This window comes from Eriocheir sinensis, chromosome 50, assembly GCF_024679095.1.
Source record: "Eriocheir sinensis breed Jianghai 21 chromosome 50, ASM2467909v1, whole genome shotgun sequence".
Classification (NCBI taxonomy): domain Eukaryota; kingdom Metazoa; phylum Arthropoda; class Malacostraca; order Decapoda; family Varunidae; genus Eriocheir; species Eriocheir sinensis.
In genome coordinates, this window is record NC_066558.1 from 1,745,947 (window position 1) to 1,773,563 (window position 27,617).

General features: G+C 45.3%; 1 protein-coding gene across 1 annotated transcript; it reads left to right on the forward strand.

Moving 5' to 3' along the window:
* LOC126982021 (ubiquitin carboxyl-terminal hydrolase 8-like) lies at positions 1–26,865 on the forward strand. The gene is made up of 23 exons (XM_050833741.1): positions 1–165; positions 3,307–3,408; positions 4,129–4,237; positions 4,910–5,031; positions 5,342–5,523; positions 5,682–5,856; positions 6,667–6,826; positions 7,406–7,422; positions 7,673–7,800; positions 8,260–8,744; positions 9,085–9,231; positions 10,028–10,177; positions 10,829–10,992; positions 12,003–12,064; positions 12,190–12,293; positions 13,508–13,654; positions 16,159–16,274; positions 17,070–17,184; positions 17,759–17,863; positions 18,090–18,329; positions 18,740–18,870; positions 22,784–22,879; positions 24,027–26,865. The coding sequence occupies exons 2-23, from the start codon at positions 3,314–3,316 to the stop codon at positions 24,232–24,234; spliced, it is 3,258 nt and encodes a 1,085-aa protein (XP_050689698.1). The 5' UTR covers positions 1–165; positions 3,307–3,313; the 3' UTR covers positions 24,235–26,865.
* The last annotated feature ends 752 nt before the right edge of the window (positions 26,866–27,617 follow it).

The window sequence follows — 27,617 nt, forward strand, 5'->3', positions numbered from 1 at the left end:
AAGATATATTTTAGGCTCGTGGTGGTGTGTTGTGTGACGTCATAAGTCCATTAGTGTGACATGTGACGGTCAGGAGGTCACCACGGGCCCGCTTGACCTCCCGCCAGACCCGTGACCCCCCAGCAGCGATCAGGTGAGGTCAAGGGTCAAGGATAGCAGTGCCAGGTACGTGCAATAACGGGGTGACGGGCGTGGGGGGCTGTGTGAACCTTGGGGCTGGGGCTGATGGCGGGCTGTTTTCATGCTCCTTATCTCCTGTACGTGTTGTTGACGGGACAGAACGAGAGATTATCGGTGGAATTAAGCTTAACTAACCACTAAGTCAATGAAGGTGAGGTGTGAAGTGTGTTAACATTGCTCTGCCCTAAGGATCACTGTCCCACACCTCCACAAGACTTTCTGCGCGTCACAAAACACACGATAAAATGCTCCAGGGACAGAACGAGAGATTATCCATGAAATTAAGCTTAACTAACCACTAAGTCAATGAAGGTGAGGCGTGAAGTGTGTTAACATTGCACTGCCCTGAATGTCTGTCCCACACCCCCACAAGACTTTCTGCGCGTCACAAAACACACAATAAACTACTCCAGGCACAGAACGAGAGATTATCCTTGAAATTAAGCTTAACTAACCACTAAGTCAATGAAGGTGAGGTGTGAAGTGTGTTAACATTGCTCTGCCCTGAGGATCACTGTCCCACACCCCCACAAGACTTTCTGCGCGTCACAAAACACACAATAAAATGCTCCAGGCACAGAACGAGAGATTATCCTTGAAATTAAGCTTAACTAACCACTAAGTCAATGAAGGTGAGGTGTGAAGTGTGTTAACATTGCTCTGCCCTGAGGATCACTGTCCCACACCCCCACAAGACTTTCTGCGCGTCACAAAACACACAATAAAATGCTCCAGGGACAGAACGAGAGATTATCCATGAAATTAAGCTTAACTAACCACTAAGTCAATGAAGGTGAGGTGTGAAGTGTGTTAATATTGCTCTGCCCTAAGGATCACTGTCCCAGACCTTCACAAGACTTTCTGCGCGTCACAAAACACACAATAAAATGCTCCAGGCACAGAACGAGAGATTATCGGTGGAATTAAGCTTAACTAACCACTAAGTCAATGAAGGTGAGGTGTGAAGTGTGTTAACATTGCTCTGCCCTAAGGATCACTGTCCCACACCCCCACAAGACTTTCTGCGCGTCACAAAACACACAATAAAATGCTCCAGGGACAGAACGAGAGATTATCCATGAAATTAAGCTTAACTAACCACTAAGTCAATGAAGGTGAGGTGTGAAGTGTGTTAACATTGCTCTGCCCTAAGGATCACTGTCCCAGACCTTCACAAGACTTTCTGCGCGTCACAAAACACACAATAAAATGCTCCAGGCACAGAACGAGAGATTATCGGTGGAATTAAGCTTAACTAACCACTAAGTCAATGAAGGTGAGGTGTGAAGTGTGTTAACATTGCTCTGCCCTAAGGATCACTGTCCCACACCTCCACAAGACTTTCTGCGCGTCACAAAACACATAATAAACTACTCCAGGGACAGAACGAGAGATTATCGGTGGAATTAAGCTTAACTAACCACTAAGTCAATGAAGGTGAGGCGTGAAGTGTGTTAACATTGCTCTGCCCTGAGGATCACTGTCCCACACCTCCACAAGACTTTCTACGCGTCACAAAACACACAATAAACTGCTCCAGGGACAGAACGAGAGATTATCCTTGAAATTAAGCTTAACTAACCACTAAGTCAATGAAGGTGAGGCGTGAAGTGTGTTAACATTGCTCTGCCCTGAGGATCACTGTCCCACACCTCCACAAGACTTTCTGCGCATCATAAAACACACGATAAATCACTCCAGGGACAGAACGAGAGATTATCCATGAAATTAAGCTTAACTAACCTCTAAGTCAATGAAGGTGAGGTGTGAGGTGTGTTAACATTGCTCTGCCCTGAGGATCACTGTCCCAGACCTCCACAAGACTTTCTGCGCGTCACAAAACACACGATAAACTGCTCCAGGGACAGAAGGGTTTGCCAGCGCCGGGGATTGAACCCTTGGCCGGCGAGATAGCCAGCCACGCCTTTACCAGTGTGCCAGAGGTGGAGTGAGTGTGGGCGGCCCAGCGTCAGGCAGTTCGGTATTAACATTGTATTATTTCACTGCAATATTAGTTTTGTGGGGTAAAATTACAGAAGTACACCCGCCAGTACCCAGGGCAGACAGCAAAGTGTATCCTGTTTGCCGTGGACTGTTGAATATAAACTGACCTGTAATATTAGTTTTGTGGGGTGAAATTAAGAAGGTATCCTGTTTACTGTGGACTCTGATATAACCTGAGAAGTACACCCACCAGTACCCAGGCACAGCAAAAAGTGTATCCTACCGTGGACTCTTGAATAACCTACAGAAACGCCAGTACCCAGGGCAGACAGCAAAGTGTATCCTGTTTACCGTGGACTCTTGAATATAACCTGTAATATTAGTTTTGTGGGGTGAAATTACAGAAGTACACCCACCAGTACCCAGGGCAGACAGCAAAGTGTATCCTGTTTACCGTGGACTCTTGAATATAACCTGTAATATTAGTTTTGTGGGGTAAAATTAAGTGTATCCTGTTTACCGTGTACTATTAAATATAACCTAACCTGTAATATTAGTTTTGTGGGGTGAAATTCCAGAAGTACACCCACCAGTACCCAGGGCAGACAGCAAAGTGTATCCTGTTTACCATGGACTATTGAATATAACCTGTAATATTAGTTTTGTGGGGTAAAATTACAGAAATACACCCACCAACCCCCAGTGATGACAACCAACATGTCGTGTATATATTTACCGTAAACAATTAAGTCTACCCCAACCTGACCAGACCTGCGGGGCCCCAAAATGCAGTCTTGATCTTGATGGGTAATGGTCAAGGGAGGTCTTCATTCAAGTATCTATCACCAGAAAATCATAAACCACGGCAGAAAATCATTGGTTGGGTGAAACGGTAAATTGGGCACCAGGAGTTATGGATCTTTTATATATATATTTTTTTTTTTTTTACAGCAAAGGAGACAGCTCAAGGGCACAAAAAAGTAAACATTAATAAAAAAAAAAGCCCGTTACTCGCTGCTCCTAAAAAGAATCCAAAGAGGTGGCCGAAAGATAAGTCAGTTTCGGGAGGAGAGGTGTCCTGATACCCTGATATGTTAGGTTAATGTTTATTTTGTCTTGTGTTTATATATGTTTTGTGTGTGTTCCTGTACCCTAAGACTCACGCCGCCTCTCCCCGTACAGCGGCATCATGGGGGACGTTAAGTTATGTCAGCTGCACCTGGCCAAGAGCATCGAGGAGCTCAACAACTTGATCAGCGAGATTCCCAAGAAGTCCGCCAAGCTGTGAGTGGGACGGGGAGCTTGGGCTGGGACACTCAACTTAGGGATGAAATAGGGAGCTCATTCTTTAGTATTCTTTATGAAATTATGTTTATTCTTTATTTTGGTGGCTAACTATAACAAAACCAGGAAGCAGTTTATAGATTATAATTGGTATCATCTATAATTTGGTGGCTAACTATAACAAAACCAGGAAGCAGTTTACAGATTAGAGTTGGTATCATCTATAATTTGGTGGATAACTAAAACAAAACCAGGAAGCAGTTTATAGATTAGAATTGGTGTCATCTATAATTTGGTGGATAACTGTAACAAAACCAGGAAGCAGTTTACAGATTAGAGTTGGTATCATCTATAATTTGGTGGCTAACTAAAATACAACTAGGAAAATTAACTTACACATAATTAATGAAAAACAGATACACATTCTTTGACTTGAGGGCTAAATAAAGAATGAGAGAAAGAAACAATAAAAGAGAGAATGAAAGAAAATTGTGGAGGAGGAAGAGAAGGGAAGGAAAGTGAAGGGAAGGGAAGGAAAGAGGAGGAGGAGTAGAGAAATTAAAACATGAGGGAAAAATAGGAATAGAAATTGATAACCTTCTCAAACCTAACCACCCAAGGACACAACCCAAACAGAACTTAACCTAGATACAAAAATGAAACAAAAACACCGAAACTAAAGATCTACACCCACATTTTAACCCCCCCCCTCCACCCCAGGCTAGTGAACACGGCGCAGAAGCTGATGAAGGAGGCGCAGCTGTCAGACCGCAGCCGTGACGAGGAGAAGGCCTACCTGCTGTACATGAGATACTTCCAGGTGGTGCAGGTGAGGCCCGGGCTGATTGACACACACCTGGCTGTCTGGGGTGGCGGGTGTGATACTATAGTTTTTGTTGGTGTGTTATAGATTAGAAAACGGGAGATGAGGACCGTTTTTTCTCCCTCATTGCTCTCTCTCTCTCTCTCTCTCTCTCTCTCTCTCTCTCTCTCTCTTTGCTTTCTTTAAGGGGTGTGGGCGGTAAAAACTGTCCTTGTTTTTGTCATTTTTTTCCTTGTTTTTTTGTGTTAATGCTTATCTTTTTGTTTATCTATTTATCTTTGTTTATTCCTTTTCCTTTACTTTGTTTTTCCTTTCCTTCCCTTCCCTCTGTTGTTTCCTCCTCTTCCTCCTCTTCCTCTCTTTATTTTCCCTCTCTCCCCTTTTATCAATTCCTTCATTCCCTTCTTTCCCTTCTCCTTATTCCTCCTTCTCCATTGTTTTTCCTCTTTTTCTTCCCTTCCCTCTGTTGTTTCCTCCTCTTCCTCCTCTTCCTCTCTTTATTTTCCCTCTCTCCCCTTTTATCAATCCCTTCCTTCATTCTCTCCTTTCTCTTCTTCTCCTTTCCTTTCTTTTTCCTTCCCTTTCCTTCCCTTACCTCTGTTGTTTCCTCCTCTTCCTCCTTTTCCCTCTTCCCTCCTTCATCAGTCCATCCTTTCAACTCCTCCTTTACCCCCATAGATCATACAGAAGGACAAGGACTACCAGCGGAACAAAAAGTATTACGACGGACTTCTCGACCCCAAGACCACCAAGAACGTCATTCAGCGCGCCGAGGAGATCAACAAGAGTCTGCGGCGAAGGTACGTGTGTTTGTGTGTGTGTTTGTGGGGGGGGGGGGATGGGGAGGAGGAGGAGGAGGAGGGGTAGTTGTTAAGGATTGTAATAGTTATCCCTAAAAATTTTTGTCCCATTTTCTTTTTGGGTGGTGTTGATATGTTAGTTTACCTTCTCTTCTCTTCTTCCTCCTCCTTCTCCTCCTCCTTTCCTTATAATCTTTCTTTCATTCTCTCTTTTCTCTTTCATTCTTCATTTTCTTTCTTTCTTTCTTCTCCTTCCTTCCTTCCTCTCCTCCATGCCTTCTTCCTCGCCTTATTCTCCCTCCCATCACAGGTACGACTTCGCCAACGGAGCGGTCAGGGCGGAGAAGCAGGAGGAGGAGCGACAGGCCCTGGAGCAGAGGAAGAAGAGGGAGGAGGAGGAGAGGAAGGCGCTGGATAAATGGGAGAGGGAGAGAGAGGCCAAGAGGTCCGGAGGCAGGTCTGTCCCTTCACCCCTGCAGCCTATTAGTAATGGTGAGTGTTGAAGGGGGAAGGGAGGGACTCAACCATTAACCAGAAGGGACCCTAGCAGACACACACACACACACACACACACACACACACACACAGTAACAACTCCCATATCTCTTTTCATCCCCCATCTCACCCGCCCTCCTCCTCCTCCCCCTCAGGCATCGCGCCCTCCGAAGACCAGAGTTGCATCACCTGTGAGAAGCTGTACTCCCTCTACAAGGAGAAGTGCTCTACCTACCTCGTCCTGGACACTCGGCCTCGCGCTGACTTCCAGGACTCACACATGACACTCCCAAACCTCGTCAGCATCCCGGAGGAGATACTCAGGCCGGGGTAAGGCTGGGGGTGGCAGGGGAAGGGGAGTGGGGGCTGTTCCTTATGGGGGGTTTGGTTGAGTCCATAGTAAGGTAACTTAATGATAACCTTCCTCCTTCTCCTCCTTTTTCCTCCTTCTCCTCCTTTTTCCTCCCTCTCTTCTTCCTTCATATAACCTAATCCAAATTCTCCTTTTTTTTCCTTTTTTCTCTCTCCTCCTCCTCCTCCTCCTCCTTTTACTTCTTCCCCTCCCTCCTCCTAATCTAACCCAATCTCTTCTTCTTCTTACCCTCCTCCTCCTCCTCCTCCTCCTCCTTCCCTTTCACCTCCTAACCTTCCTCCTCCTCCTCCTCCTCCTCTCTCCTCTTCCTAACCTAACCCAACCTCTCCTCCTCCTCCTCCTCCTCCTCCTCTCTCCTCTTCCTAACCTAACCCAACCTCTCCTCCTCCTCCTCCTCCTCCTCCTTCCCTTTCACCTCCTAACCTAACTTAACCCAAACTGTTTCTCTCCTTACCTTCCTCCTCCTCCTCCTCCTCTCTCCTCTTCCTAACCTAACCCAACCTCTCCTCCTCCTCCTCCTCCTCCTCCTCCTCCTTCCCTTTCACCTCCTAACTTAACCCAAACTGTTTCTCCTTACCTTCCTCCTCCTCCTCCTCTCCCTAACCTAACCTCTCCTCTCCTCCTCCTCCTCCTCCTCCTTCCCTTTCACCTCCTAACCTAACTTAACCCAAACTGTTTCTCTCCTTACCTTCCTCCTCCTCCTCCTCCTCTCTCCTCTTCCTAACCTAACCCAACCTCTCCTCCTCCACCCCCCACCCCCCAAACAGCCTCACCGCCAACAAGATCAACACAGAGCTGGACGAGAGCGGGCAGACTCTTTGGGTCATGCAGAGACACAACGCAGAGCACCTCATCCTGCTGGACTGGTGCACGGAGGGGCCGCCGCTGACGCCCCCGCTGCAGGTGCTGTCCGACGCCATGCTGAAGGTGCGGGAGAAGGAGGAGGAGGAGGAGGAGGAGTGGTGGTTTTGGTAGGATGGAAATAGTTGAAATAGTTAGTTGTTTTGGTTTTATGGTAGTGGTGGTAGTGGTAGTAGTAGTAGTAGTAGTAGTAGTAGTATGAATAGTAATAATAATAATAATAATAATCTAATAATTTCTCTCTCTCTCTCTCTCTCTCTCTTTCCTCTCCCTTTCCTCTCCCTCTCTCTCTCCCTTCCTCCTCTTCCCTTCTCTTCCTTTCCCTCCCTTCCCTTCCCTTTCTCAATCTCTCACTCTCATTCTCTCCCTCCTTCCTTACCTCCCCTCTCCCCTCCATCCCTCCCTCCCTCCCTCTCTCTCTCCATTCCTCCTCTTCTCCTTCCTTTCCCTCCTCCACCTTCATTTCCCTTCCCTTCCCTTACCTTCCTCATTCTCTCCCCTCTTCCCTCCCTCCCTCTCTCTCTCCATTCCTCCCCTTCTCCTTCCTTTCCCTCCTCCACCTTCATTTCCCTTCCCTTCCCTTACCTTCCTCATTCTCTCCCCTCTTCCCTCCATCCCTCTCTCTCCCTCCCTCTCTCTCTCCAGTGGGACCCAGGGAAGAAGTACCTTCTCCTTCCTTTCCCTCCTCATTCTCTGTTCTCCCTCTTCCTTCCTCTCCCTCTCCTTCTTCTCCCCTCCCCCCCTTCTCCTTCCTTTCCTCTCTCTCCATTCCTCCCCTTCTCCTTCCTTTCCTCCCTCCTCCCACCTTCATTCCTTCCCCTTCCCCCTTCCCTCCTCTTCTCTCCCCTCTTCCTCCTCCTCCTCCCTCTCTCTCCCTCCAGCTCCAGGGAAGACAGAGAAGGGAGATCGAAGGTGCTCTCTGGCGGTGTGCACATACCCCATCCTCACCACCAACTCCAGGCCGCGGCGGCTATCCTCCGCCACCGCCGCAGCCGCCGCCGCCAAGGATGAGACCAAGGATAACAGTGTGTCGTTTCTGCGTATGTGTGTTTGTTTGGTTTGTCTGTGTGTGTGTGTGTGTGTGGGAAGGAAGGAAGGGAAGGAGAGAGGATGGAAGGAAGGAAGGGAAGGAGAGAGAATGAAAGGAAGGAAGGAAGGAAGGGAAGGAAGGAGAAAGAAAATAAGATAGAGAATGAAAGGAAGGAAGGAAGGAAGGGAGGGAGGGAGGAAAAAGGAAGAGAGTGAAAGGAAGAAAGAAAGTATTTGTAATAATAATAATAATAATAATAATAATAATAATAATAATAATAATAATAATAATAATAATAATAATAATAATAATAATTTGCTTCTTCTTCCCCTTCTTCTTCTTCTTCTTCCTCCCTCTCTTCTTCTTCTTCTTTTTCTTCTTCTTCTTTTTCCTCTCCTTCTCCTGTCTCTTCTTCTTCTCCCTATTCTCCTTCTTCTTCCTCCTCCTCCTCTTCCTCTTCTTCCAACAGTTAACTTTGAATACCCCAATCTGGACGAGGCTTTCCTGGTCACCCCATCGCCCCCCGTCACCCCACACAGCCACCCCTCGCTCACCCCAACCATCACCCCGACCCCAAGCCTTCCTCAAATCAACCGGACCCTTAAACCGAAGTTACTGGACAAGGAAATGATGGATTCTCGCAATAACAACAACAACGCAGTCAACAACTCGACCATCGCAAACAACACCATCCCAGCCGAAGACGCCACCCCCAAGCTGGGCCTCGGGGCGAACGTAAACATATGGGAGAGTGTGAAGGAGAGTAATATCGTCCTGGAGCAGCAGAGGGCCAAAGGGGGCGGTCGCACGCTGCCGGAGAAGGTGGATAATCTCTCGCCGTTTGTGCCGAGCCGAGCCCTCAAGCCGAAGGAGCTGTTGGCGAGTCTAGCGGCCGGGAAGAAGGATTTGGACGAGGAACGGAAGCTGCTGGAGGAGTCGCTGCAGATTGAGGAGGTATGGGGGGAGGAGGTATGGGGTAAGGGGGGGAACTTTTATTATTATTATTATTTTATTTTCTCTTTTAGATTAATGTTGTTGGTCTCTTTTTTTTTTGGCATTTCTTTTAATCGTATTTTCATTCCTGTTTTCATTTCTTTATTTATTTTATTTTATTTTTTTATGGTTAGGAAAACAGTAATTCGTTATTTTGTTTGATATTTTGCTTTTTTCTCTTGTTTTCCCATTTTTTGTTTCTTAAAGACTCCTGTCGATATGAACACAAACCTTAATTATCGTCATTACTATAAGCATCACTGTCTGTCCTATTTACTTAAGCCCCCCTAATATTCCCCAGGACACGATAAAGAAAATGGAGGAGATGGAAGCCACGACCAGCCAGCGCGAGACGGCCAGCGACGAGCAGAGCAAGGCGCGACTCCAGGCTGCGGAGGACAGACTGAGGGAGGAGATACGGAAGCTGGAAGGGCGGAGTCTTGATATGGTAAGGAGGAGGAGGAGGAGGAGGAGGAAGAGAAAGGAAGGGAAGGGAAGGAAAGGAGGGAAAAGGAGGAGGAGGAGGAGGAAGAAGGGAAGGAAGAGAAAGGAAGGGAAGGGAAGGAAAGGAGGGAAAAGGAGGAGGAGAAAGGAGGGGAAGGGAAGGGAAGGAATAGGAAGGAAAGGAGAGGAAAGGAAGAGAAAGGAAGGGAAGGAAAGGAGAGGAAAGGGAGGAGATATTTAAATTAGAAGAGAGGTAGAGAAGAGAAGGAGGAGGAAGAGGAGGGAATGGAGAGAAAGAGGGAAAGGAGGAGGAAAGGGAGGGACTGGAGAGAAAGAAGGGAAGTGGAGAGAATGGAGGAGGAAGAGAGAGAGAGAGAGAGAAATGGACTTACAAAAAAAAAAAAAAAAAAGAAACAAAAATAGAACAAGGAGAGAGAGAGAGAGAGAGAGAGAGAGAGAGAGAGAGAGAGAGAGAGAGAGAGAGAGACCACTAACCACTCATCACCACTAACCACCAACACCAACACCACTAACCACCACTACCACCACCACTAACCACCACCTACCACCAACACCACCACCACTAACCACCACCCACCACCACCACTACCACCTACCACCACCACCACTAACCACCCACCACCACCACTAACCACCAACACCACCACCACTAACCAACACCACCACCACTAACCACCAACACCACCACCACTAACCACCAACACCACCACCACTAACCACCAACACCACCACCTACCACCACCACCACCACTAACCACCACTCACCTCTAACACTACAGGAAGAGAGTTACAAGAGAATGGAAAAACAGAACGAGGAACTTTGGCGAATGGTGAACCTTGCCCTCGCCAACCAGATGACCAACCTCAGCCTGACCACCGGCCCCTCCACCCCGCCCGACGGAGAGGCCGAACGCAGGCGACAGGAGGAGGTGAGAGCGTGTGTGTGTGGGGCGGAAGGGAGGGATGGAAACGGGAGATAGAGATTGGAAGGTTGGGTGAGGTTCTTGAAGTGACCCTTAACTGTACCTAACTATATCCCAAACAGTCACTATAGGTCTTAGAAAATTCATATATGCTTCCTTATTAATGAGACTTTCTATACAGCAAAGTGAGGTCATTCTGTGTTGATTTATGGTATAGGTTTTTGGCTATCGTGTGTTTGAAGATACCCTAAACTTAACCTAATCTAGCCTAACAAAACCCCAAACAGTCACTATAGGTCTTAGAAAATTCATATATGCTTCCTTACTAATGAGACTTTCTATACAACAAAGTGAGGTCATTCTGTGTTGATTCATACCATAAGGTGCTGGCTATCATGTGTTTGAAGATACCCTAAACTTAACCTAACCTAACCTTACCTTACCTTACCTTACCTAACTTAACCTAACCTAACCTAACCTTACCTTACCTTACATTACCTAACTTAACCAAACATAACCTGCCCCTACCTTACCTAACCTAACCTACCCCCTACCTAACCTACCCCTAACCTAACCTAACCTACCCCTAACCTTACCTAACATAACCTACCCCTACCTTACCTTACCTTACCCTAACCTTACCTAACTTACCCACAGGAGCAGGAGAAGCTACGGCAGCACCAGGAACAGAAGGCAGCGATGATGGAGCAAGTGGAACGGATGCGGAAGGAAAGGAAGGAGAAGGAACAGAGGTTAAAGGAACAGGCCGAGAGGGAGCGGAAGATTAAGGAGCAGAGGGCGAGGGAGGCGGAGGCTGAGAGGTGAGGAAGAGGAGGAGGAGGAGGAGGAGGAGAGGGTGTTGTATGTTGTGTTATTCTATTGGGTTTTTTTTTTTCCTTCTTTCCTTCCTTCTTTCCTTCTTTCCTTCCTTCCTTCTTTCCTTCCTTCCTTCTTTCCTTCCTTCTTTCCTTCCTTCCTTCCTTCCTTTCTTCCTTTCTTCTCTTCCTTTCCCTTCCCTTCATTCTTTCTGTTTCTTTTCCTTTCCTTCATTCCTCTTAATCTCCCTTTCCCTCCTCTCTCTCCTTTTTCTCCCTTTCTGCGGGGGCTTCGTGGTGCAGTGGTTAGCACACTCGGCTCACAACCAAGAGAGCCCAGGTTCGATTCCCGGGCGGAGTGGAAAAATTTGGGCAGCTTTTCCGATACCTTACGCCCCTGTCCACCCAGCAGTGAATGGGTACCAGGTATTAATTGGGGGTTGTGTCCCGTCTCCTGGGGTCTGTTCCCTTCTATAATTCCTTCCCCTTCTGTCTCTCTCCGGCATATGACCGCAGACGTTGCGCCGACTAAACAAAACTTTCTAACTTTCCTGTCTCCTGGGTTCCTTCCTTCTGTCTCTCCGGCATGACCACAGATGTGCTAAGCGACTAAACCAAATCCCAAACTGTTCCTTCTCCTATAATTCCTTCCCTTCTGTCTCTCTCAGCATATGACCACAGATGTTGCGCCGACTAAACCAAACTTTCCAACTGCTCCCTTCTCCTATAATTCCTTCCCCTTCTGTCTCTCTCTGGCATATGACCACAGATGTTGCGCCGACTAAACCAAACTTTCCAACTGTTCCCTTCTCCTATAATTCCTTCCCCTTCTGTCTCTCTCCGGCATATGACCACAGATGTTGCGCCGACTAAACCAAACTTTCCAACTGTTCCCTTCTCCTATAATTCCTTCCCCTTCTGTCCCTCTCCGGCATATGACCACAGACGTTGCGCCGACTAAACCAAACTGTCTCTTCCATTGCTAATCTCACACGTCATTTCAACTTGTCCCGCAGAATAAGGCAAGAGGAGCGGAGGTCTCGGATCGACGCTGAAGTTCGCCCTCTCAAAAACAAAGGTACGAAAATTACTATTATTATTATTATTATTATTATTGATACAAGTGAATTTTAAGCCATGATATATCTTGGTTAAGTCTTATGTGCTTGTGTGTGTGTGTGTATGTATGTGTGTGTGTTTCAGGGACCGGCGATACGTACACGACCAAGCTCAGAGGGTCGCCGAGGTCATCGCCAGTCCGAGGGTCAAATCTACGAAGGTCACATTCTGCGTTTAATCTATCCCAGGTGAGAGAGAGAGAGAGAGAGAGAGAGAGAGAGAGAGAGAGAGAGAGATGAAAAAATGATATATAAATTGAGACAAATATACTCCCATGCATCCTTGTCTCATCCTGTCTCACACACTCTTCTCTCGTCTCACTCCAGTATGCTCTGATCTCACTCTTAATACAGCCTTCTCTTGTCTCGTCTCACACACCCTTTCAGTCCCTTCTTGTCTCACCTTGTCTTGGCTTGTCTCACTCATCTCACACTATCATACCCTTAACTCACCTTTCTCGTATCTCTCACACTCTTCCCTTCGCTAATCTCATCCTTGTCTCATCCCAACTCACCCTTACATACCTATTCCCTTCTCTAATCTCACCTTGTCTCACTTTCCACACACCAAACTCCCTTTCATACAATTTTCTCCCATCTCATACACCTTTCCATACACTAATCTCACCTTGTCTCACCTCATCTCAACTAATCTCATTCTTCCCTTGTCTCATCTCATCTCACCTCCCACTCACCATACAATTTCCTCCCATCTCACACACCCTTCCATACAATAATCTCACCTTGTCTCACCTCATCTCAACTAATCTCATTCTTCCCTTGTCTCATCTCACTCTATCTCATCTCATCTCACCTCCCACTCACCTTCATACAATTTCCTCCCATCTCACACACCCTTCCATACACTAATCTCACCTTGTCTCACCTCATCTCAACTAATCTCATTCTTGCCTTGTCTCATCTCACTTTATCTCATCTCATCTCGCCTCATATTCACCTCCATACAATTTCCTCCCATCTCACACACCCTTCCATGCACTAATCTCACCTTGTCTCACTTCATCTCAATTCTCAATTAATCTCATCCTTGCCTTGTCTCATCTCACTTTACCTCCCCTACACACATTACCAACACCCCCCTAACACACCCCTCCCTTCACTAATCTCACCTCATCTCAACTAATCTCATCCTTGCCTTGTCTCATCTCACTTTATCTCCCCTAAACACAATACCTACACCCCCTAACACACCCCTCCCTTCACTAATCTCACCTCGTCTCACTAATCTCACTCGTCTCACCCCCACCCCCTGAACAGCAAGACGAGGAGACAGACGCCGCAACACCCCCTAACACACCCCTCCCTTCACTAATCTCACCTCGTCTCACTAATCTCACCTCGTCTCACTAATCTCACTCGTCTCACCCCCACCCCCCGAACAGCAAGACGAGGAGACAGACACCGCAGCCTTCTCCCCGGGGACCACAATGCCAGATATTGACCGCGCCCTCAAGCCTAGGGTCACACCACAGCGGAGAAATATCAATGCGGCGAGGCAGCGGAACTTTGAGCCGAAATATGGGAGTGTGGTGAGTAGAGAGAGAGAGAGAGAGAGAGAGAGAGAGAGAGAGAGAGAGAGAGAGAGAGGGGGGGAAGGGGGGAGGATATTTATAGTATGCCTAAGGTTTTTTTTTTTTTTGTGTGTGTGTGTGTGTGCGTCTAAGCCTATTATTCTGTTTTTTTTTCCTCCCTTTCTTCTTCCTTCTTTCTTTCTTTTCTTGTATTATTTTCTTTCCTCTCTCTCTCTCTCTCTCTCTCTCTCTCTCTCTCTCTCTCTCTCTCTCTCTCTCTCTCTCCCCTTCCTCTCCTTACCTCTCCTTACCTTCCCTTCCCTTCTCTCTCTCTCTCATTCACACACACACACACACACACACACACACACACACACACACAGAAGCCATATAGACAAACCTTAGTGTTGACCTTGCATTCTTTTAACCCCATTCCCCTTCCTTCCTTCCTTCCTTCCTTCCTCTCCCTGGCTTGGCTTACTAAGAAGAGGAGGAGGAGGAGGAGGAGGGAGGTTGTAGGGGTAAGAATGTATGACTTCCTGGTTGGTTGGGTTGAGTTTGGGTTGATGAAAGGAAGGAAGGAAGGAAGGAAGGAGAAAGATCATTGGAAAGAAGGAAGGAAGAATAGAGATGAAAAGAAGGAGTGTAAAGGAAAGGAAGGAGAGAGAGAGAAGGAAGGAAAAAGGGAAGGAAGGGGAATAGGAGGAAGAAAGAAAAGAGGAGAAGAGAAGAGGAAAGGAAGGAAGGAAGGGAGGAAGAAGAAGAAAGGAAAGAAAAACAAAGAAGAGGGAGAGTGAAAGGAAAGAAACAGGAAATAAAGAAAAAAAGAAGGAAGAAGAAGAGGAAGAAGATGAAAGAAGAGAGAGAGAGAAAGAAACCAAATAAACAGAGAGAAAAGGGGAAGAAAGGAAGACAAGAGAGAGAGAGAGGAAAGGGAGAGATTGGAAGGGAAGGAAAGAAAGGAAGAGAAGGGAAGGGAAGGAAATGAAAGGAAGAGAAGGGAAGGGAAGGGAAGAAAGAGAAGAGAAGAGAAGGGAAGGGAAGAAAGGAAAGGAAAGGAAGAGAAGGGAAGGAAAGGGAAGGGAAGGGAGGGATTAAAGCCTAACATTGCGTGGGTCAAATATCTCTCCTTGCTGAGTCTATCTTGTACTGGCTATTTTGAGAGAGAGAGAGAGAGAGAGAGAGAAACAATAAAAATGAGAGAGAGAGAGAAACTAAGCTTGAGAGAGAAAAAGAGGGAGAGAAAAAGGAGAAGAGATAAAAGAGAAGAAATAGAGAAATCAAAAAGAAAAAAAGGAAAAATTAAACAAGAAAAAAAAAAGAGGAAAGATTAAGAGAGAGAGAGAGAGAGAGAGAGAGAGAGAGAGAGAGAGAGAGAGAGAGAGAGAGAGAGAGACACACGGACGTTGCATAAAACTCAGCCCTCGAACGACACGTGAAGAAATATTTCGTCGTGTCAGCCAGTGAGAGAGAGAGAGAGAGAGAGAGAGAGAGAGAGAGAGAGAGAGAGAGAGAGAGAGGCCATACCAATCCCCTCTCTCTCTCTCACACCGCCGGCAGCCTTCCCAATCCCTTATCCACCTCACAAACACAACCTCATCCTCTTCCTGACTCTGGTGTGACTGTCGGCATGCTTCAGTGACAGCTGGAAACTCGTACTGACAGCCTGATTCGGTCTGCCATTCGTTGTGTGGTGGCGTTACGCTCTCGCTGCCTGTGTGGTGGTTACGTTGCGCTTATAGTTTCAGTGAGTTGGTGTGTTCGAAAGGAAGTGAGGGAGATGAGCATAGATGGTTGAGTTTTAGTGGTGGTGTGTTGATCAAGGGAGAGAGAGACTGAGCTACCACTGGAAGAAAAGGGAGAGGAGAGATTGAAGGACACGAACATTGATAGCGATTGAAAATACCACGATTGGGTTGAGTTTTAGTGATGGTGTGTTGATCAAGGGAGAGAGAGAAACTGAGCTACTGGAAGAAAAAGGAGAGGAAGAGGAGAGATTGAAGGAGAAGAAACAGAGAGAGAGACAGACAGAAAGAAGGAAAGATTAAATAAGAGAGAGAACAGGAAAAGAAGTGAGGAAGACAAACGGACACTGAATTACAACCTGCACAAATAGAAAGAAGCAAGCCCAAATTAACCCCCAGCTGGCCGACACATAGCCCAGCGACACATAAAGGACACAGAGGGACACAGCGTCAGCCCCACAGCCATGACTTGGGGCCACAGCTGCACTGGGGGTCTGTACTGCGGCCAGGAGGTGCAGCAGCCCGGCCAGACCGCTGATGTAGGTGCTGGGGGCTTGTGGGCTGGGGTATATATGCTTGATTATGTTGTTGTTGTTATTATTATATTATGGTGGAATGTACTTCTGGAGTGTGTGTGTGTGTGTGTGTGTGTGTGTTTGTGTGTTTCAGAGAGAGAGAGAGAGGCAGAGAGCTTAATATGTGTGTGTGTGTTTGTGTGTTTCAGAGAGAGAGAGAGAGGCAGAGAGCTTAATATGTGTGTGTGTTTGTGTGTTTCAGCCGCCCGCCAAGACTGGTCTGAAGAACCTTGGCAACACTTGCTACATGAACTCCATTATGCAATGCCTGAACAACACCAAGCCTCTCGTCAAGTACTTCCTCAGTGGGGCGTACAGGTGCGTGTGTGACCTTGACCTGACCTGACCTAATGTTTCCTTCTCTTCTTGTTTCTTCCCTTCTCTTCTCTTTTCTGCATTTTCCTTCTTTCTCTTTCTCTTTCCTTTCTTCCTTCTTCCCCTGTCAACTCATCTTTTATCCTCCCTTCATTTTCCCTGCCTTCCCTTCTCTTCTCTTTTCTGCATTTTCCTTCTTTCTTTCTCTTTCCTTTCTTCCTTCTTCTTCCCCTGTCAACTCATCTTTTATCCTCCCTTCATTTTCCTTCCCTTCTCTTCTCTTTTCTGCATTTTCCTTCTTTCTTTCTCTTTCCTTTCTTCCTTCTTCTTTCCCTGTCAACTCATCTTTTATCCTCCCTTCATTTTCCTTCCCTTCTCTTCTCTTTTCTGCATTTTCCTTCTTTCTTTCTCTTTCCTTTCTTCCTTCTTCTTCCCCTGTCAACTCATCTTTTATCCTCCCTTCATTTTCCCTGCCTTCCCTTCCCTTCTCTTCTCTTTTCTGCATTTTCCTTCTTTCTTTCTCTTTCCTTTCTTCCTTCTTCTTCCCCTGTCAACTCATCTTTTATCCTCCCTTCATTTTCCTTCCCTTATCTTCTCATTTCTGCCTCATTCCCCTTTCCCTTCCTTCCTTTCCTTGCCCTTCCCTTCCCTTTTCCTTCTTTTCCCTTCCTTTCTCTAAGTTCTCTTCTTTTTGGTCTACCTCTCTGCCTGTTTGCTGTACTCTCTTCTGTTATTTTAATCCTGAAACGCTTGACAATACACAAGTAACTCTTCCTCCTCTCGCTCTCTTCGGCACAGCAATGACATCAACCCCAACAGCAAGAGCGAGGGGGATGTGGCGGAGGAGGTGGGGGCTGTGGTGAGGGCGCTGTGGTCGGGGCAGTACAGGTCCATCGCCATGTGGGACCTCAAGGTGGGTGTCTGTGTCTGTGTGAGTCTGTTTTCTTTATTCTATTCTTGTTTTCCTTTTTTTTTTCATATATATATATATTTTTTTCATTTACCTTCATGTATTTCTTCCTGCCTCCCTTTCCTTTCATTCCATTTGTCTTTATTCTCTCTCTGTTTTTATCCTCATCTTTAATACAGTGTTCGTTTCTCTAAGGACACACACACACACACACACACACACACACACACATCATCTCATTTATAGTCCAAAAATCCCATCAGCTTTTATTGTTTTTTTCATTATAATCCGATACATTTTCAAAGCTAATTCCAGGGGTGTTTAGGGAGCTGGTGAACTGGTAGCTTATAGTATCTGCACACTTTCCCTGCCTGGCTTGCCTCCTATGATAACAATACATATATTTTCCCCTCTCAGAATACTGTTGTTTAATCTGTATATCTTCCCTGCCTGGCTTGCCTTCTATGATAACCAATACATATATTTTCCCCTCTCAGAATACTGTTGTTTAATCTGTATATCTTCCCTGCCTGGCTTGCCTTCTATGATAACCAATACATTATTTTTCGATCTGCAGAACATTGTTGGGCGCCACCACAAACCTTTCTGTGGCTACGACCAACACGACTCCCACGAATTCCTGCTCAAATTGATGGACTGGGTGAGCGACGACCTCAACCAGGTTAGTGTGGCTCATCGCTGCTCCACTTGACAGCAGAAAAAATAAGGGAAGGAAACACACAACTCTCTCTCTCTCTCCCTTCCTTCCTTCCTACTTTGCATCCCTCACATTCCCTTCACTTTCTTCCCTTTACACTCACTCCACAACCCTCACACACCCTTGTCTGACCCCCACACACCCTTATCTGACCCTCACACACCCTAATCTGACCCTCACCCCCCCGCAGGTCACAGGAAAGCGTCTCCCCATGAAGGAACAGAATCACGAGAACATCCCAGATTACGTAGCAGCCGACAAGGTGATGGATGAATTGAGGCAGCGCGACCGGTCCATCCTGTCCGAGCTCTTCCAAGGCCTGCACCGCTCAACCATAGAGTGCGGGACCTGCGGCCACGTGTCCCTGACCTTTGAGCCCTTCTCCGTGCTCTCGCTGTCCTTCCCGAATAACCGCAAGTGTGCTCTGAGGGTGAGTGAGTGAGTGAGTGAGTGTGTGTTTGGTAGGCATGAAAGAATAGAGGGAAGAGGAGGAGGAGGAAGAGAGGTTGGAAGGAGAGAGAAGAGAATGAATGGAGAGGAGAGGAAGATAGGAAAGAAAGAAGGAGGTGTGTGTGTGTGTGTGTGTGTTCGTCCTGTGGGTTGAGGAGAAATCTTAAGCTTGTCAGTGAAAGAAAGGAGAATTAAAGTAGAATTGAAACTATAGAAACAAGGAAGTCTATGGCTCTCGCTCTCCCGAACAAGACCACTTTCTAATACCTGTTACACTTTCTAATACCTGTTACACTTTCTAATACCTGTTACACTTTCTAATACCTGTTACACTTTCTAATACCTTTTCCAATACATTTTACACTTTCTAATACCACTTAACCCTCTCAGGACCTTCTCCACCACTACTACAAGGAGACCAACCTGGAATATAAGTGCTGTAAGTGCAAGAAGAAGAGGAACTGTGTGAGGAAGGCTGATATTTGGAAGGTGCCGCCCATTCTTGTACTCCATCTCAACAGGTAATGGAAGGGAGGGAGATTGACAGGTAGGGAAGGAGGAGGAAGAGGAGGGAAGAGAGGTCAGGTGTGTGTGGGTGTCAGGTGCTGTGTTCGTGTGTGTGTGTGTGTGTGTGTGTGTGTGTGTGTGTGTGTGTGTGTGTGTGTGTGTGTGTGTGTGTGTTAATGAAAGAAGGAAGGGAAGGGAGGGAGATTGACAGGTAGGGAAGGGAAGGGAAGGAGGAGGAAGAGGAGGGAAGGGAGGACAGGTGTGTGTGTTAATGAAAGAAGGAAGGGAAGGGAGGGAGATTGACAGGTAGGGAAGGGAAGGGAAGGAGGAGGAAGAGGAGGGAAGAGAGGTCAGGTGTGTGTGGGTGTCAGGTGCTGTGTTCGTGTGTGTGTGTGTGTGTGTGTGTTAATGAAAGAAGGAAGGGAAGGGAGGGAGACTGACAGGTAGGGAAGGGAAGGGAAGGAGGAGGAAGAGGAGGGAAGAGAGGTCAGGTGTGGGTGGGTGTCAGGTGCTGTGTTCGTGTGTGTGTGTGTGTGTATGTTTGTGTTAATGAAAGAAGGAAGGGAATGTCAATTAGGAAAGGAAGGAAGAAAAGAATGAAAGGAGGAAGAGGAGGAAAAGGAAAGAAGGGAGGGAGGAAGGAGAGAAAAGGGTACGAATGAAGTCTGTTAAGGAGGGACAGTAAAGCAGAATGAAGGAAGGAATAGGAAGAGAAGGAAAGGAAAGAGAAAAAGATTACAGAGAAAGGACGCTCGAAGTTGGATAAATCAGATAAATGTTAGAAAATAAGGAAGAAAATTAGAAGGGAGAGAATCTAAACACACAGAAAATAAGGAAGCAAATTAGAAGGGAGAGAATCTAAACACACAGAAAATAAGGAAGCAAATTAGAAGGGAGAGAATCTAAACACACAGAAAATAAGGAAGCAAATTAGAAGGGAGAGAATCTAAACACACAGAAAATAAGGAAGCAAATTAGAAGGGAGAGAATCTAAACACACAGAAAATAAGGAAGAAAATTAGAAGGGAGAGAATCTAAACACACAGAAAATAAGGAAGAAAATTAGAAGGGAGAGAATCTAAACACACAGAAAATAAGGAAGCAAATTAGAAGGGAGAGAATCTAAACACACAGAAAATAAGGAAGCAAATTAGAAGGAAGAGAATCCAAACACACAGAAAATAAGGAAGCAAATTAGAAGGGAGAGAATCTAAACACACAGAAAATAAGGAAGCAAATTAGAAGGGAGAGAATCTAAACACACAGAAAATAAGGAAGCAAATTAGAAGGGAGAGAATCTAAACACACAGAAAATAGGGAAGCAAATTAGAAGGGAGAGAATCTAAACACACAGAAAATAAGGAAGCAAATTAGAAGGGAGAGAATCTAAACACACAGAAAATAAGGAAGAAAATTAGAAGGGAGAGAATCTAAACACACAGAAAATAAGGAAGCAAATTAGAAGGGAGAGAATCTAAACACACACAAAATAAGGAAGAAAATTAGAAGAGAGAGAATCTAAACACACACAAAATAAGGAAGAAAATTAGAAGGGAGAGAATCTAAACACACAGAAAATAAGGAAGCAAATTAGAAGGGAGAGAATCTAAACACACACAAAATAAGGAAGAAAATTAGAAGAGAGAGAATCTAAACACACAGAAAATAAGGAAGCAAATTAGAAGGGAGAGAATCTAAACACACACAAAATAAGGAAGAAAATTAGAAGAGAGAGAATCTAAACACACAGAAAATAAGGAAGCAAATTAGAAGGGAGAGAATCTAAACACACAGAAAATAAGGAAGAAAATTAGAAGAGAGAGAATCTAAACACAGAAAATAAGGAAGAAAATTAGAAGAGAGAGAATCTAAACACACAGAAAATAAGGAAGCAAATTAGAAGAGAGAGAATCTAAACACACAGAAAATAAGGAAGCAAATTAGAAGAGAGAGAATCTAAACACACAGAAAATAAGGAAGCAAATTAGAAGGGAGAGAATCTAAACACACAGAAAATAAGGAAGAAAATTAGAAGAGAGAGAATCTAAACACAGAAAATAAGGAAGAAAATTAGAAGAGAGAGAATCTAAACACACAGAAAATAAGGAAGCAAATTAGAAGGGAGAGAATCTAAACACACAGAAAATAAGGAAGAAAATTAGAAGAGAGAGAATCTAAACACACAGAAAATAAGGAAGCAAATTAGAAGAGAGAGAATCTAAACACAGAAAATAAGGAAGAAAATTAGAAGAGAGAGAATCTAAACACACAGAAAATAAGGAAGCAAATTAGAAGAGAGAGAATCTAAACACACAGAAAATAAGGAAGCAAATTAGAAGAGAGAGAATCTAAACACACAGAAAATAAGGAAGCAAATTAGAAGGGAGAGAATCTAAACACAGAAAATAAGGAAGCAAATTAGAAGGGAGGGAATCTAAACACACAGAAAATAAGGAAGCAAATTAGAAGGGAGGGAATCTAAACACACAGAAAATAAGGAAGCAAATTAGAAGGGAGGGAATCTAAACACACAGAAAATAGGGAAGCAAATTAGAAGGGAGGGAATCTAAACACACAGAAAATAAGGAAGCAAATTAGAAGGGAGAGAATCTAAACACACAGAAAATAAGGAAGCAAATTAGAAGGGAGAGAATCTAAACACACAGAAAATAAGGAAGAAAATTAGAAGGGAGAGAATCTAAACACACAGAAAATAAGGAAGCAAATTAGAAGGGAGAGAATCTAAACACACAGAAAATAAGGAAGCAAATTAGAAGGGAGAGAATCTAAACACACAGAAAATAAGGAAGAAAATTAGAAGAGAGAGAATCTAAACACACAGAAAATAGGGAAGCAAATTAGAAGGGAGAGAATCTAAACACACAGAAAATAGGGAAGCAAATTAGAAGAGAGAGAATCTAAACACACAGAAAATAAGGAAGCAAATTAGAAGGGAGAGAATCTAAACACACAGAAAATAAGGAAGCAAATTAGAAGGGAGAGAATCTAAACACAGAAAATAAGGAAGCAAATTAGAAGGGAGAGAATCTAAACACACAGAAAATAGGGAAGCAAATTAGAAGGGAGAGAATCTAAACACACAGAAAATAAGGAAGCAAATTAGAAGGGAGAGAATCTAAACACACAGAAAATAAGGAAGCAAATTAGAAGGGAGAGAATCTAAACACACAGAAAATAAGGAAGCAAATTAGAAGGGAGAGAATCTAAACACACAGAAAATAAGGAAGAAAATTAGAAGAGAGAGAATCTAAACACACAGAAAATAAGGAAGCAAATTAGAAGGGAGAGAATCTAAACACACAGAAAATAAGGAAGCAAATTAGAAGGGAGAGAATCTAAACACACAGAAAATAAGGAAGCAAATTAGAAGGGAGAGAATCTAAACACACACAAAATAAGGAAGCAAATTAGAAGGGAGAGAATCTAAACACACAGAAAATAAGGAAGCAAATTAGAAGAGAGAGAATCTAAACACACAGAAAATAAGGAAGCAAATTAGAAGAGAGAGAATCTAAACACACAGAAAATAAGGAAGCAAATTAGAAGGGAGAGAATCTAAACACACAGAAAATAAGGAAGCAAATTAGAAGGGAGAGAATCTAAACACACAGAAAATAAGGAAGCAAATTAGAAGAGAGAGAATCTAAACACACAGAAAATAAGGAAGAAAATTAGAAGAGAGAGAATCTAAACACACAGAAAATAAGGAAGCAAATTAGAAGGGAGAGAATCTAAACACACAGAAAATAAGGAAGCAAATTAGAAGGGAGAGAATCTAAACACACAGAAAATAAGGAAGCAAATTAGAAGAGAGAGAATCTAAACACACAGAAAATAAGGAAGCAAATTAGAAGGGAGAGAATCTAAACACACTATCATCATCTACAATCTCTTATGCCATTTCAGATTTGAGCACGATGTCTTAATGAAGAAAAAACAGAACTTCGTCGAATTCCCCACAGAGAACCTGGACCTCAGCAAATACACCTGCTTCAACAACAGGTGTGTGGGGACGGGTGTGTGTGTGTGTGTGTGTGTGTGTAAGAGAGAGAGAGAAGGAAGGAAAAGAAGAGAGAGAGAAAAAGGAGAGGAAGAAATATAGGAAGGAGAGAAGGGAAGGAAAAATATTTATAAGGAGAGAAGAGAGGGGAAGGGAAGAGGAAGGGAGGGAGAAGGAAGGGAAGGAAGTGTGTGTTAAGCCCTTCACCACCTTCATCTTAGGCTCCCATCACCCTTACACCCTCCCATCACCCTAATGCCTCCCATCGCACACTCCCAGCCCTCCATCACCCTTGTATATCCCTTCCAGCACTCCTATGTCTCACCCTCCCTTGTGCCATCCAGGATTTGTATGTCCCTTCCTAACCCTTCCATGTCCTCCCTTACTCTCCCTTACCATTCCATATGCCTCCCTTCCCCTCCCCTTCCATGTCCCTCCCAGCACCCATACAGTCTTCCAACACCCTCCCAATAACCTTACATATTCCCAGCACTTGCATGAACCTTCCTCACCCTTGTAACTCCACCTCCCTTCCCTCCTCCACCAGACTGCCCCTCCCAGCACCCATACATTCTTCCATGCCCTTCCCTTACCCTTCCAGCATCCATCCACTCTCTCCACTACTTAAATGCCCCTTCCTGTCACCTAACTCCACCTTCCTTCCCTCCTCCACCAGACTGCCCCTCCCAGCACCCATACATTCTTCCAGTACTGTTCCCTGTCCTTCCCTCACCCTTCCAGCATCCATCCACTCTCTCCACTACTTAAATGCCCCTTCCTGTCACCTAACTCCACCTCCCTTCCCTCCCCCACCAGACTGCCCCTCCCAGCACCCATACATTCTTCCATGCCCTTCCCTTACCCTTCCAGCATCCATCCACTCTCTCCACTACTTAAATGCCCCTTCCTGTCACCTAACTCCACCTCCCTTCCCTCCCCCACCAGAATGTCCCTCCCAGCACCCATACATTCTTCCAGTACTCTTCCATCCCCTTCCCTCACCCTTCCAGCATCCATCCACTCTCTCCACTACTAAAATGCCCTTCCTGTCACCTAACTCCACCTCCCTTCCCTCCCCCACCAGAATGTCCCTTCCAGCATCCATCCACTCTCTCCGCCTAACTCCACCTTCCTTCCCTCTTCCGCCAGACACACCAAGTTCGACCTCTACGCCGTCTGCAACCACTACGGCACGATGGATGGGGGGCACTACACTGCCTTCTGCCGCTCCCCCGTCAACAACAGGACATGGTACAAATTCGACGACCACGAGGTGTACGAACTGGGCTGCGTCAAGACCTCCGCGGCGTACCTTCTCTTCTACGAGGCAACGGACATCAATATAAGTGTCGTCTGAGGGAGGGAGAAGCTGGTTTAAGCGTCTATTACCATGCTACGAGGTCACTGATGCAACTATAAGCATGTCGAAACCTCTGTCAATTACGTCTTATTTTACGAGGCGATCGATAGCAATATAAGTGTCGTCCGAGGAAGGGAGAAGCTGGTTTAGGCGTTTATGACCATGCTACGAGGTCACTGATGCAACTATAAGCGTGTCGAATCCAGTATACGCCTGTTGAAGCCTCCCTTGCGTTTGTTTATTCTACGAGATGACCATTAATTTAAGTGTCGTCTGAGGGAGGGAGAAGCTGGTTTAGGCGTTTATGACCATGCTACAAGGTCACTGATGCAACTATAAGCGTGTCGAAACCAGTATACGCCTGTTGAAGTCTCCCTTGCGTGTGTTTATTCTGCAGACATCAATATAAGTGTCGTCCGAGGGAGAGAGAAGCTGGTTTACGTGTTTATCATCATTCTAGGTCACCGATACGACTATAAGCGTATCGAAACCTCTATGGCGCTTATGTCTGTGCTACGAGGCGACTGATTTGAGCTTCGTCTAAGGGAGAGAGAAGCTTATTACAACGTTTATTACCCTCATGTCGAACTCTCCGTGACTCATGTCTATGCTACGAGGCGAATGATTTGAGCTTCGTCTAAGGGAGGGAGAAGCTTATTACAGCATCTATTACCCTCATGTCAAACTCTCCGTGACTCATGTCTATGCTACGAGGCGAATGATTTGAGCTTCGTGTAAGGGAGGGAGAAGCTTATTACGGCATTTATTACCCTCATGTCGAACTCTCCGTGACTCTTATGTCTATTCTACGAGGCGAATGATTTGAGCTTCGTCTAAGGGAGAGAGAAGCTTATTACGACGTTTATTACCCTCATGTCGAACTCTCCGTGACTCTTATGTCTATTCTACGAGGCGAATGATTTGAGCTTCGTCTAAGGGAGGGAGAAGCTTATTACAGCATCTATTACCCTCATGTCCAAACCTCCATTGCTTGTTATATTTTACAAGGCCGCCGGGATTAATATAAACACTATACTATCGCCTCGAGGGAAGAAGGGGAGGAGGATGAGATAGCCAGGACCAAGCAAAGCGTAAGAGGTGATTACATGTTGATTGATCGAGAGTAAGCAGCGGAATGGAGGTGATTAAGAAATTGATTGAGTGTGAGAACATCATGCGAGATTCTCCAGTAACAAAATGGGGTCAAACAGGCAGGTCAGGTCGAGTCGAGAGGTCAGGTCAGGTCACTCACTCCACTGGCTAATCTAATTTTCTTCCTCTTGGGCGTCTGTCTGTTCGTATGTCTGTTAACTTGGGCGCAGGACTTGGCAAAGACGCCCTGATTATGTATCTTCCACGTTGCCGCCAGCATTTCCGAGAGTGAGGCTTGATCTCCCCTCTCGGCCTCGTCTTATCACATACGTAAACACCCGCGGAGAGTGAGCGAGTGAGTGGCGACATTACCCCCAGTACCCCATTATTCCATTAGGCTATAGTTCTCTAGTCACTCGAAACAATAAACGAAACGAAAATTTAGCCTCTCACCCGCCAGCCACGTCGGTCCTCTGTACATAACTTGCTATTTTTATTACGAGCGGTCGTGAAATGATGCGTCGAGGAGGGCAAAGCGTTAGTAGACTCGGGCGATGAGTGCGGACTTCCCTTCGACCTTAAAGCGCGCGCCAGTCACTGCTCCTGTGTGAAGAGTTAACTAGTATGCATCCCGTGATCGAAATCTACCGGAACACTTGAAAAAAATACATATATATGGGTGTAAGGATAAACATAAACTACCCACATGAAATTAGAAGAAGCGCATGACAGACTCGGTGCGGGAGAGGAGCGGGGTGGGAAGCGCTGGGATCACGGAGTCGATAACGAAGGGGTCAAAGGAGAGGGTCGGGTGGGGATCGCGGAGTCGGCAACGGAGGGGTCAAAGGAGAGGCCAGGAGGGGGTCGGGTGGGGATCACGGAGTCGGTAACGGAGGGGTCAAAGGAGAGGGTTGGGTGGGGATCACGGAGTCGGTAACGAAGGGGTCAAAGGAGAGGCCAGGAGAGGGTTGGGTGGGGATCGCAGAGTCAGTATCGAAGGGGTCAAAGGAGAGGCCAGGAGAGGGTCGGGTGGGGATCAAGAGAGTGGCTGGAAGAGAGGGCAAGAGAGTTCAAGTTCCAAGCGTCGGAGGGAAGTCAGCGAATCAAAAACCGTAACCACTAAGAGATGAGGTGCCTTGGTATGTTTGTAAGCTGCCGATACTCTAGTTGTATTTATCAGTGGTGGTGGTGAGGGGGGGGCAGGGGAGGGGACGAATTAAACGGTCTGTACATAATATAAACCATTGCGATGTTGCCCTCGGTGGTTTGTGTGTGTTGCTTCGATGGGGTCTCGCACGAGGGAAGGTTGAGGATGTAAATTTTTTGAACCCAAGTAGAGATTGATGATAATACGTATTCAGATGTACAGTATATCGATTACAATATGTACGTGAAGCAAAATAAAGGTTGATAAAATATATTCAAAGCAAAATGAGGATTGATTAACTGTCTATGTCTACCGCAAAGCAAAATGAGGATTGATTAACTGTCTATGTCTACCGCAAAGCAAAATGAGGATTGATTAACTGTCTATGTCTACCGCAAAGCAAAATGAGGATTGATTAACTGTCTATGTCTACCGCAAAGCAAAATGAGGATTGATTAACTGTCTGTGTCTACCGCAAAGCAAAATGAGGATTGATTAACTGTCTGTGTCTACCGCAAAGCAAAATGAGGATTGATTAACTGTCTATGTCTACCGCAAAGCAAAATGAGGATTGATTAACTGTCTGTGTCTACCGCAAAGCAAAATGAGGATTGATTAACTGTCTATGTCTACCGCAAAGCAAAATGAGGATTGATTAACTGTCTGTGTCTACCGCAGCAAAATGAGGATTGATTAACTGTCTATGTCTACCGCAAAGCAAAATGAGGATTGATTAACTGTCTGTGTCTACCGCAAAGCAAAATGAGGATTGATTAACTGTCTATGTCTACCGCAAAGCAAAATGAGGATTGATTAACTGTCTATGTCTACCGCAAAGCAAAATGAGGATTGATTAACTGTCTATGTCTACTGCAAAGCAAAATGAGGATTGATCAAATGTCTATGTCTACATAAAGCAAATGAGGATTGATTAACTGTCTATGTCTCATAAAGCAAAATGAGGATTGATTAACTGTCTGTGTCTACATAAAGCAAAATGAGGATTGATTAACTGTCTATGTCTACCGCAAAGCAAAATGAGGATTGATTAACTGTCTATGTCTACCGCAAAGCAAAATGAGGATTGATTAAACGTCTATGTCTACCGCAAAGCAAAATGAGGATTGATTAACTGTCTACC